Source organism: Melospiza melodia, chromosome 4, assembly GCF_035770615.1.
Source record: "Melospiza melodia melodia isolate bMelMel2 chromosome 4, bMelMel2.pri, whole genome shotgun sequence".
NCBI lineage: Eukaryota > Metazoa > Chordata > Aves > Passeriformes > Passerellidae > Melospiza > Melospiza melodia.
In genome coordinates, this window is record NC_086197.1 from 71,743,106 (window position 1) to 71,756,246 (window position 13,141).

Below are 13,141 nucleotides of genomic sequence, written 5' to 3' on the forward strand. Positions count from 1 at the left end.
ATCTAAAAGAAAATAAAACTGTGAGGCCAATTCAAATTGAGCTTTTGGTTGGGGTTTGGTGTAGTAGTAATAGTAGTGCTGAGCTTGTAGACAGAGTGAATATTTCTGAAACCCAGATGCCCCTTGCTGTAACAAGTAGGGGCAGGCTGCTTTTCCTTACCTTTTCATCATTTTAACTAGAATGATTTCTGTATTTGTCACATAACTCTGTGGGGACAACTGAGCCTCAAATGCAGCCCTTGTGTCAGACTGTGTCTCAGCTGTGGTGCCACCCTTATGGGGGATGTCATGGTCAAGATTTTATTCAGCCTCACATGCAGAAGGTGGTGTACAGCTCATGGGAACCAACATGGAAGTGGCTGCTTTTCCTTTGCATTAGAGGGGAAGGAATGGGAGAACTTCGGTTCCCATCTTGAATGTGAGCTCTAGGATAGATCCAAAGATGTTTCTTATCTAAAAGCAGCTCATAACCAGTATCCAATGTTGTGTTTCTTGGTGTGCAGCCAAAAATGAAGCACTGCTTATCAGTGAATTTCCAGGATCACCCCTAAAGGCTATGACAGTGAAATCACATGTGATAAAATGATTGTGAACAGAATAAAAAAGATGCTATCAGGGTGTGATTTCTTTAGATTGAACCAGGTGCCTCAACTTCAAGAGCTGTCAGTCCTAATGTGCAAAGTCATAGGCACTATTCACACATGGCTAATGAGACATGATAAAGGATATTCCTGTAGAAAGGGTCCATTTCTTTTCACTACTGTTTAGGGGTTTCTTAATGCTTTCTGCTTCAATTTGAAGCTGTAAACTTATCACACCAGCCAAAGCTGGTAAGCATTAACAACATAATAATGTTATAATGTAGTAACATAATGAGGCAACATAATGTTATAACATAGTAGCATAAGGTAAGCTTTATCTGCAGCAAAGATCTAGAAAAATCGAATAATGCATAAAAATCTCAGAGTTTTTGTGCAAATATGGTTATCTGGAGGCTGACTTCACCAGATTGGATGTGCTTTATTCATAGAAGAAGCATAACTTTTAGAACTTTCAATGCAACTTCCTCCTGAATATCATGGAAATAAGTTCAGGCCCATTTTCCCCAGATTAGCAGGATTTGAGAACTTAACTGTTGGAGAGAAAAAGAAAAAGGTCCAAGTGCATTAGTGGGAACTGGACTAGGAGGACACTGGTCAACACAAAGTTGTTTATTCCCATTGTCTTCTGGGTCTCTTGCTTATATTTCAGCAAGTGTTCAACAGCCAGGAAAAGCTGCTTTAAATATAATATGGGTGATGACCAGTCTGACCTGGCATTCTTTTCAATTTCACTGTCCTTTGTGGGAAATAAGTGGTGGTTCTCTTACAGTGTCAAATTAATTAATTAAGAGGTTTTGCAATCTCTTCTTACCCCATTCTGGTAGCTAGTACAGAAGGAGTGAGGAAGAAGAATTTGGCAAGTAGTATTGCCAGCTGTGGCTGAGACTGCTCAGCTCCGAAGTGAGATCATGCTTAACCACCTTTGTATCCCACTGGTTTGGCTCAGCATCTGCTTGGGGCTCCCTTGCTTTTCTTCTGCAATACCTGTATGCTAATTATCAAAAAGAGCTGCCTCCCCCTGTGTAGTGGTCCTAGAGCCTAGAGCACATTCCTGCAGTGACCTACAGCTGTTTTGTTCCTTGTAGTCACTTAGTATTTAATCTTTTTTTTTTGGAAAGGATAGTTGGATGGTGTGCTGCATTGTAGCATTTTGGGAAGTCCATACAAATAACATCAGAGTGGACTTCCCTTCCAGGATGTCCTTGACTTCAGCCCAAAGACAAGCTGTGTTACCAAGTTATGGTCATTACACTGAACTTGTGGTAAATTTCCATAAATGCTATTCTGCTTTTATACTTTGCCTATTTTAATCCCATCTGTAGTTCTTATTAGCTTGATGGGTGTCGTGGCTTCTAGCTGGGCCTCAAAGTGAGCTTGGTCTAGTGTATACTAGTGTAATTGCTGGTAGGAGAAACCATATTTTCACAGCACATCATTGCAAGATTTCATGGCTAAATATTCACTTCTTCTTTGGTTAATAAAATGAAAGTTTTATTTAGCCCCATGGATTTAGAGATCTGATTCAGGTCTGGCTTCAGTTTCTGCCTGCAGTGGACAATGCTAGTGAGTGCTTTGGTTTTGATGTGCACAGTGTGACAGCTACAGTAATGAATGAATGGAACTGTTTAGGCTGCTTGAAAAGCTGCCTTTCATCTGAGGGAGGAGGTGAACAGCTAGAAGGAAATCTCTTTCAAGTTGATTCCCAGTGCAGAAATAAATCTCATGTGGGTGAAAGGGAGGAAACAGACACCTACCTGGAAATCTAAGACTGTAAGTGAGATGTCACAGAAAAAAGCAGCAGCATCCACTCATATGCTTATCCATTAAGGGGGGAAAAAAAAGAAAGGTGGGAGGGGGAAGTAAAGCCAGCAATACTTTTATGAAAGTTGTATTTTTATGATATCTTTAATCATTTCTCTAAGACTGTTGAAATTACAACACACAACTGTTAGGAATGTATTGTCTGTTGTCTGTATGTATGGTATTCATTCATCTGGGTTACTTCTGTGTTATTAGGTGGGTTGGATGCAAGCTGGTGTCATGCAGCTGTGGAGTGGTGTGTGTGTGCCACAGCTGGAAAGAGGAGAGGCTGGCTGTAGCTCCTGTGAGGGGGGAGAGAAGGGCTTTGTGCTTCCTGCTCAATTGATTCATTCAGAGTCAAAACAAATACAGGTGTCCACTGCTAGTTTGAAACCCCAGAGGAGGGTAGAATTGAACATTGCAGTGTACAACAAGCAGCCTATGGATATATCCTTTTATTTCTAGCTCTCAATGTTCCTTCACTGCAGCTCATAGACTGTTTGAAGCTTTTGTTGTGGGCTATATTTTGCTCCAAGTGGGTAAGGCAACTGCATTAGGGATTTTTTTTTTTTTTTTTTTTTTGCGGGTGAAACTTTACTGCTACATCACAGCAAACTTTACTGTTATAGCACAGCTTAGAGTTTTGACTGATCACAATTTAATATAACATCAAAGAGCATGTTATAGAAGGGAATAAAACACCCAAAGAGTATATACTGGTATTGATGCAAAAAAAAAAAAAATTAAAAAATAGAGGGATGAATAGAAATGCTTCATAAGACTGAAGCTTTTATTTCTAGTTTGTGTTTGCTTTATTTTTAGTTTGTGTTTGCTTGTGGTTTGGTTTAGATTGTTTTGGGGTTTTTTTTTTTGAAACTATCAAAGGCTGTTTTGGATGTGTTTAGCAGGCCTGTTTTGGTTCTCTTAAGATAAACTTCAGATTTTGCAGTGATCGTGGCACAGAACTTTGAGCTCTGCTTGCTGAGAGAAGAATAGAAGCACAGTGTGACTTGCATTTCCATCCAGTCAGATAGGCATTGGGGTCTCATGAGATACCAAGAGAATCCTGATTGTGAGCCAAACAAACTAGCTGGCCCCTATCTGGTGGATTTGCTTTTAGCTGAGGATATGTTTAAGATTAATACTCATGAAACACTGAAGTATCCATCAAGATTTGATGCAGGTACTTTGGCTGTGACCAAAGCCCACCACCTGACTGTGCAGGCTTCAGGAAGCTCCTGTTTGGAAAGTGGGATAGGTTTTACTAGCACCACTGTACCTCAAACTGAACATTAGAATTATTTAATTATTACTGAGAAATGTGTTTGACACAGTACAGAGAATTCTGTGAAAGGAGGGGTTGCTCATCCAGATACATTATTTGTTTGAATGTTGCAAAAGTTTGGATAGGAGATACATGGGTATTGGGGGGGAGGAGGGAAAGAATGGAAAGGAGTTGATCATCAATAATCAGAGTCTTGAGAAATTTGGAGAGAGAACAAAAAGAGTAATTCACTTGAAAATGTGTGTTTAAGTAAGCTAGAGAATTATATAGGACTCACTTTTCTTTTAATTAATTTTAAACTATTTTTTCTGCATTATTATTAATGATGAAATTGAAATAATTGGATCTGTTTCATCTCATTTTGTTTACTTTACTGGTGGAAAACTTATAGTTTGAGTTAGACAGAAAAAAATACACAGGGGCAATCTTTGGAAGTTGAGGTACTTCATCAGTGGAAGGAGGGGCAGATTTTCCATAAAAAATTTCAGAGGTCTAATTAAGAGTCACCTTTTGGTGATATGAATATCTTGTTAGTTCTGCTTTGTTATTTGTATAAGCAGCTTAGATGTGATTTTTGCTCTGATAAGTTGCAGTGTGGGAGAGCAGGGAGGAAAGACAACAGTGAAATCAGCATTGGAAAGCTGGTTGAAAGAATCGCCTGGAGGAGGGATTTAGGAAACTGCAGAAAGAAAAGGATTTCAAAAGTCAGCAAAGACAGAGCTGTTTGAAGTTGAGTCGAAGCTGTTTGAAGCTGAGTAGATGTTACCAGCTTCTGCGCTTGGCATCAGGCACCAGCACATAGCTCAAGATTTGAAATTAAAAATTACAGGGCTTCACTGCAGCAGTTTTCCAGGATTTGCCTGTGAGGTGGGATGTGAGAGTAGAAGAGTGCCTGTGTCAGGAGTGGAGCAGCTTTTTGTATCTAGACCCTGTGTTACCTGGGAGGATCCATAAGCACCATTTTGACATTATGTTAAATTCAGGTATTCACAAGGAATAAAATACACTTAATCCTCTGACGAAGAAAGAAAAAGTGGAATTCTGGGAGATATAATTGATTTCGTGGATTAAATTTATTGTTCAGAGCCCATTCCTCCATCCTCAATACACTGACACCACAAATCCCATGTCTACTCAGTATTCAGTCTTGCCAGGTTCCTTTTGATGATATCCTTTTCTAGCAAGGTGCTTGGTACACAATTTTAATTCCAGGTGTTTTGTGATAGCTGATTGCCAAGCCAATCTCTTGAGTCACTTTGTTCTCATGGTCTTTCTAATGTATTCAGTGCATTGAAAAATTTTCTTTGTAAGAGCCTTAAAAATGATAATATTGTGCATAACTTGACATGTCATTAAGCATCAGAAACATCTTCCACCATAGTCTTAAAGTCCAGCATTAAGCTCAGAAGCCCGGGCAACTCCAAGAGTTCAATGACTTTCATAGGGAACAATGAACGGTAGGTAACTTTTGTCTCTTACTTGTCTTCTGCTTCTTTTTTAAAATGGAATTGAAAACAGCAGCATCAGTAAGGAGACTGGTCAGATAAACTAAGCATTGATTAGTTCCTGATGTGGTAAAACTACACTTTCTCTGCTAGTGCAGTATTTTAGTCATGTTTGTAGCATTTCAAACTGAACAGGTCTTGATCAGCTGATTTAAATGCTTTGGGATTATGATTTTGTCATGTGTGTTGTATGTTTTGTCCTCCCCTCCAGACACTTTTCCCCCATTTTTGAATATATGCTTCTACTTTTCCTAATGTCAAGAAAATAAGAATTTTCAGACTGGAAGCTTATTGCATCTATATTTGATCTGCAATTGCCAAAGGTTAAGCACTACAGGGGATGAGTGGTTAAACTGCTCACAAGTGCCTTGCAGCTAATTGCTCCTTCATCTCTGCTCTCTATGTGTTTTGCAAAATAATTTTATCCACAATTAGTGTTTATTTACAAGACATGCAAACAAATGGTGGTACTGTGCATACAGATAGGTGGCAGAGTGTAGCATTTAGCACTGTAAGGAAACTTCCCATTTCTGAAAACAGTTAACTGCAGTGAACCTACATTTTCTTTTTTAAAAAGATGGGTTTTTCTTTTCAGAGGCAGGAATACTCATTTGTGTGTCACAGCATCATACTGCTCCTTGAAAGTGAAAAAAATGTATTACCTTTAAGTCAGGCTGATACAGACTTGACATTTCAGCAAGAGCGAGCAAGCTGGGGTTCCCTGCAAGCCTTCCTTTGGTTTTTGTTCTCTTTTCATTTCAACAACTTTTAGCAAGTATTTTCCTATTGTGTAAAGTTTTACCATAATGAAAATTACGGTAAATTACTTCTTAGAGATCAAGAAGTCAGGAATGTCTTGAACTTGCCATCAGGGTCATGATATGCCTTCAAGCTGGTTTTGTTTCTGGGGAGACAGCGGTTATTTCTAAAGACATGGTGTACCTGATGTGAAACTCGGTGCTTATCCAGCAGTGGAAATACTGTCTCTGAGTATTTCTTACTGACCCCAACCTTGCAGTGGGTGGATAGTGTTTGTGGGAGAAGATGTGCTTCCATCAAAGTCACAGTGTCTTTGCTTGGTTGGAACAAGAGTTGTCCTGTCTTGCATGGGTTTTCCCTGTGTGAACCCAGGACTCTCAACCGATGCAAAATTGGTCAATTTGTGATGAGATTCTCATGTAGAAAGTGGAAAATGTGTTTGGGCTTGACTGTTCTGAGATTGCTGATAGTAACCCCACAGTATTTTGGATAACACAAACTTCTGATTAAGGTTATAAAAACTTGGTAGAATAGCTTTATTCTATATAGTTTATTTCAGCCGCATCACTGATCAAAGGAAGGAAGCTGTGGTACAAGTCTCAGGATATCTTTGGCTGTTAAAAGCTTGTACTGAGCTCTTAGTGCTGGGTTTTGTGTGCCTGCAGCTCTTAGTGCAAATCATCTGTTTTCTACAGGGCTGGTGGGACAGATGGTTTGAGGTAGGCTTCTAGGGGCAGGGGGTTATGTTGTGCAGTACCAGTGGGATGTGTTTAGTATGCATCACTGTATCACTGTGGTACAAGCAAGCTTGACTTGCCTGTCGGAGACAAAGCCTTTCCCTTGTATTTCTGTCACAGCATTTCTAATACATGCTGTTTGAACAGACTGCCTTTAGCAGTAACAGCTTTGTAGATTTGTAGCAGGTATTTTGTTTGTGCAAAGACTTGGTACCTGACAGAATGCACACACTTAGCCAGCAGATTCATTATTTACAGCAGAGATGCTGACAGGTAGAAAAGGAAATGGGGGTCTCGTGTTTCAACTGGGAGGCATATGTGTTGTCAACTTCATCCATAAAGTAGTCTCTTTTTTAAAAGAAGTGTGGTATGCCTAGGGGTGAAATATGCTTATGGCACCATTGGTTCTTATTCACATAGTTCTGCAGAAGATGCTCGTTGTGTCATGTGTATGTGTACAGAAATAAAAGGTATGCCTGTGTGTATGGTTGTATCTCTGGAAGGCAGTCAGGTGTTTTAATTCTGTCAGTAATTGCAGAGTCAGTGCTGGACTCTGGTTCCATACCTCTCAAGTCACATTGCAAGATACAGATGGGGCCTTCTGTGCTTTGCTAATCTGGTCACTGTTTTCTTTTTTTGTTTAGGGTAATAAATGCAGGGAAGAGCACGCACAATGAGGATCAAGCCAGCTGTGAAGTCCTCTTTGTCAAGAAGAAAGCTGGAGGCAGTAATTCTACACCAAACAAGAACTCTTCAACAAAACGGAGGTCATCTCTGCCCAATGGAGAAGGTCTCCAGCTGAAAGACAATTCAGTAAGCAAACTTCTGTATCTTGTCAGTAGAGACATACAAAATAATATAAAAGGGTGGAAGAATCTGGCATTGAAAGGTGCTTTCTGAATATTTAATGTATTTTCAGTTACCTCTTACTGATTATCTCTGCTTAAATGCAGAACATTTCACTATATTTTTCTTAGCTCTACTACTTAACTTTTTGTCTTGAAAAATGCTCCTTGCATCTAAGATATTTTAGTTTAAAGATGGGCAAGGAGATGAAGGAGATGCTCCCGGATTTTTGTTTTTGTTTCATTTCTGAAATATAATGTTGAGAAATCTGAAGATGAGGAAAGGGCTGGAGCACATCTTCTATGAAGACAGGCTGTGAGTTGGAGTTGGGGCTGTTTGGCCTGAAGAAGGGAGGCCTCCAGAGAGTCCCTAGACTGGCCATCCAGGACCTAAAGGGAATTGGAGAGGGGCTTTCACAAGGACCTGTAGTGACAGGAGAAGGAGTAAGGACTTCAAACTAATAGAGGGTTTAGATTATATATTATATATATTAGGCAGAAATTTTTCACTGTGGGGATAGTGAGGCACTGGAACAGGTTGCCCAGAGACATTTGGCCAGGTTGGATAAGACTTTGAGCATTCTGGCCTAGTGGAAGGTGTTCCTGCCCATGGCAGAGGGGTTGGAACCAGATCATCTTTCATCCTAAACCATTCTATGTTTCTGTAATTTACACAGATGCCCATGGTGCCACAAAAACACAGGTCAACCTCCATCTGCTCTAAGTTTCTGTACTGTCGTATAGGCACATTTGTGCTACATGGAGCTCTGTGGACACTGCACTGACAGCTTTTTCCACTGTGCTTACACAGGGGTCAGATAAAGAACTGTATGAACCATAAGGGCTGTTAAAATGTGTCTTATATCTAAGCCATTAAACCACATCTTCAGTCAATGTTGGAAAGATACTGCATTCTCTAATTTAATCAACTACTAAAGCAGGATACTCTTCTAGTTTATGCAGGTAGGGTAAGGTCATCCAGCACATAGAATTCAGTGATTTTTGCAGACTATAGCTTCCCTCATTTGTGTGAAGTGTGGTGTAGGTCATACACTTGTCTACTGGCAATTGTCTGCTATTTTTCATCTGTCTTGTTTCCTGACTGGCTAATTACTTCACCTGCTCTTTAAGCATGAGCTCAGCCTCCAGCAGTGATTGATAGTGTGTGTTCAATTCCAACATTTCACCATGTAATACTAAATGGCCTGTATGAATGTTTTAGTCTGACAATGTGGATAGGCTGTATTCCTGCTGCTGGAGAACACAGGTTGTCCCTAAGTGATAAGTAGTTTTTCAATGGACTGTAAGTCACCTTTTTTTTTTTTTTTTTGGTAGTTTGGAGGGTTTTTTGTTTTGGTTTTGCAGCTTGGTTCGTTTATATGTTTAGGGTTTTTTTGTTAGTTGGTATGTGTGTGTGTCTATTTTAAATCAGGTGGTGATTAGCAGTCTGCTTTAGTCACTCTCTCAGAATTCCACGGCTTGGTACACCTGATGGCTGCAGGGTTCATTGGGGTCCTGAGAAACAAGCATTCCTCTTGTACTGTGTCCCTCCCAACCTCTTGCTCCTCCAGTTCTGTTTCATACTTCATTATTGCTGCAACATTTTCAAACTGACAGATCCTGAGGGTTTGCAAATTGCCCTGTTCTTTCCTCTTTTAAAAATCTTTCTTTAAATAAGTGTTTCAATTCCTGTGTGCTGATATTCCTCATTGTATTCAGACAGTCATGATTTCTTTTTTCAAGTACATTTTTTGCAAACTCCTGGATAAAGAATTGTGCCCAGAACTTGCTGGGACTTGGAGTTCTACATACAGTCATGCAAAGCAAAACAGAATTTGTTTTAATTAGCTGTGTATTTAAAAGTCTTTCCTAGAAAGTCCATGCAACTGCCTGCTGTTGGTTTAGGAAGGTGCTTGGTTTCAGGAGTGTATTTAACTTTTGTATGCATTAATTATGTTTAATGAAGCAAGCACTTTGCCCCAGTACTTGTTTGTGTATAGAAATAACAAGAAGACAGTGTCCTTGGTCCAGGTGATGGGTTTGTTTGACACTAAGGGTATCACTGTGCCATGCACACAGGCACACTGCAGAGACCCCTGTGTGCACACCAGCCTGGCTACACACATCTTGATACTGTGCAGAGATACGAGGTTTGGTCTCATGCCACATTAAAGTTCCAGACCCACCATGTGAGATGCATGGTCAGGGGCCTCTGCACCTGGGATGTGGGTGAATGTAACTGTGCTGAGTTTGCCTGGTTTTGCATATTTTAGGGGCTTGCATGGGACATAAAAATGTTCATAGCATTGTTTCACAAAGCTTGACTAACTTCAGTATCAAAACTTCTCAAGAGCAAAAGCCATGACAAATCACCTTCTTCAGAAGGAACTTTTTTTTTCCAGACATTACATAGTTAATAATATTGCATTAAAGATACAGGGTTCTAAAATAGTTTTGTTATTGGAAAAGCATCTTAACTAACCTTGCTGTTATCCATTGTTACAGTTGATGTACTGTTGTGGCAATGTAATGGTAGGGTCAATAAACTTTATGTTTTTAAAAGCTATTCTTTTTATCCATTTGATATTTCATGATGTTGGTAAATATCTCCTCAGTAAATATCTACTTACACAGAGTTTATGAGAAGTATCTTATGGAATGTTCTGATTTTTCTTTCCCTTTTCACTATTTCCTAGTTCAAGTCTGTATCTTTCATCTTGATTTTGGAAGAAAAAGCCACTCTCTTTCAAGTTTCTTGAGAGAAACACTTTTATTTCAAATCTTCTGTTCTTGATTCTATTTCTGACATATTTTAACAAGATGGGAACATAACATCTAAATTCAGGAGCCAGCTGATCTATATAATAGATTGTACTGTTTTCTAGTTACTTCTTATCTTATTATTTATATGTTCTCTTCTTATCTTCGGATTCACATCTGTTTTCTACATGGCACTGATATAGGTGCTGTCACACTCATTATTTAGTTGTGGAAAACCTATTCGACCATGTCATTAGACCACAGCTTATGTATTTAAATTTGTAATATATTTTCCCAAAAGAGGAAGCATATTCCTGGAGAAAGTTTTCTACTAGAGGGCAGTCTTACACTAGCACATAGTAGGATTTTTTCCTTGCTACATCTTTTGTTGGTTGAATGTATCTAAAAACAGGAAGGAAAAAAGCACATTGCTATGTTGTGTCGTTTTTTCTTATATATTTTTTTATACTGTGAGGTATAATACCCCTCACATAGCACTGTTGGCAAATGTTTTTTAAGGAGTAAATGAGGTTGATGTTAAATGTGATAACCGTACAACTTAATTTGTATGAATAAGATGTAGAAATACTGGCTTTAAACACTACAGTGAATGACAGAATATCATCCCAGGAAATATTTATTAAGAAAGCCAGAGACTAAGTAGTGTAAATGCCTCATGAGGAAATCCCACTGTAACACACCATCTGAAATTCTCTCTATGTCATAAAGCACCTTGCAGAAATACTGACAGAAAAAGGAATGAGGGAAGGAGTTCATTGAAAGGATTTTTTTTAAAGTGTGGAGCACAAGAGAAATAGGCACTGAAATGTAAACTTTATGTAACAATGTCCTTTTCATCATCCTCAGATTTTTATTTTCCACAGACTGTCTGAGAATGGCACATGCCATTTTTGTTTTCTCCTGCATTTTGGGAAGTTTGTGAAACATCAGCTACATCTGTGTGATTGTTCTTTAATGCTAGCCCCATCGATCCAGCCCTGTGCTTTGGCAAAGCAGCATAAGGGAGTTGGAGATCCATGTGTTGTCCACAAAACTTGAATGCCACTACCATGGTCTTGACTCTCCACACAGATTTCCAGGCGTGGAAAGGAGGACGTAGGCCAGAAATGCAGAAATGGAGAAGTAAACATTTCTTTTACCCAAACACACAAACAAATTCTGGGAAGTCTATTAAATAGCATAAACATGGTTTTCTTGAAAGGGTGAGTAATAAAATGAGCAGAGCAGTGAAAGGAAAGACTCTTTAAATGCAACCCTAAGTTAATTCTCTCCCCTTCCCCCCATGCCACTCCATTGCTGCTTGATTAATTGTATCTCCTGTCTGTCCCCATTCAAGAACATTCCTGTTAAATTGCACATCTTTTTCATTTGTACTATTTTTAAATGCCTTTAACTACAGAGTACCTTCATGATGATTGCTGAAAACCATCAGCAAGCGAAGTGGAAATCATGTGCCAGGATATTGTCATAGTGATAATCAGGCTGCAGGACTTAATGTGATGCATTATTAATTGTCACTGTAATGTGAGGATACATAATTACTAATTCTGTAGTCTTCTTTGCCACAAGTCTGGGATATTGTATGTTTTGTGTAGCATAAGGCTGGTAGCCTACCACAGGCAGCTGAACATATTGGTAACATGAGGAGGCTTTGCTCTGAGGATTGGAATGGCAATTGCTGGCTCAGTTCAGATTTTATGAGAACTCAAGTTGCTCTCTTAAGTGCTTTGTGACTGTAGTTCATATCTGGAATAATAATAGTCAGGGTAGGTTGTAGTTTCCAGAATAAATCTTTAGTGGCAACATGATTTATTTGCCTGTTTGGAATTAGCTCCATAACAACAATCTGAAGATTTGCAATGTAAGACTGCTGTCTAGTTTACCTGAAAAGCATGTCCCAAAATGATCACTAGCTATTGCTAAGGTTTTTTCCTTTTTGTTTTTTTTCCTTCATATCATTGAGCTCAATTATGTATGTATATATATGCAGTTTCTCTCATGATTTCTCATCCATTGCTTGACCCAAAACTTTGCATGTCTTAATTATCTTTTACAATTGCAAAACCCAGGAGACTGCTGAACCTTCCTGAAAGCTAGGTCAGCAGCTGAGGAGCCTGAAGCTTATTAAATTTCCTAGTACATTCTGTACTAGGAAATTAATTGTGAGGTTGGTGCAGTGAAGGATTTGTTTTCTCTTCTTGTTTCTGGTAGTTATTCAGCCTGTTTGTTAGGTCAGGATCTTTTGAATGAAAATCTAAAATACATCACTGTGGTGACTGGCTACACTCTTATTTGAGGATTCTGTCCAGATAAAAGAAGAAATGAAGACTGGTGTTTGAAACAGACTACTTCTGATAGAATACTGCCAGTGCTAGTAAAAAAAGATGTCTTGTTCTCTGAGTTTGCAGAATGTCAGTTCTTTTTGGGAAGAATTTCAAGCTCCCAGATGTAAAAGAGAGCAAAGCATATGCACACCAAAACAGGTAATTGCTTGGTGGCTGCAGAGGTCAGCTCAGCTGTGTGAGGAAAAGCAAGGACCTTTCTGTGCATTTTGCCTCATCTGCATGCCCTGACTACTGGCCCTTGTTTGTTCACTGAGTCACTGCCTTAATTGCATCATATTTTTAATTCTTATTGAATTGGTGTGGTTTTGGGAATTAATTTCTTTTAAATAGAGGAGCTGTTTTTATTCTCAGGGTGGGGGGAAAGAGTTTGTTTTTTCTTCCTTTTTTAGACAGCTAATATATTATCTGTGGTTTTCCTCTTTGCTAGTTCAAAAGTAAATGAAGCTTTGTAGGAATACACAGCAGTTTTTCAAGACTAATAT

At 39.0% G+C, this 13,141-nt stretch overlaps 1 protein-coding gene across 1 annotated transcript in view; it reads left to right on the plus strand.

Annotated features, from left to right (window-relative positions):
• Positions 1–13,141, plus strand: part of PPM1H (protein phosphatase, Mg2+/Mn2+ dependent 1H) — a 128,614-nt gene that overhangs the window by 49,828 nt on the left and 65,645 nt on the right. Inside the window, exon 2 of the mRNA XM_063155150.1 lies at positions 7,333–7,501. Within this exon, the coding sequence (XP_063011220.1) occupies positions 7,333–7,501 (169 nt within the window). The remainder of the gene's footprint in view (positions 1–7,332; positions 7,502–13,141) is intronic.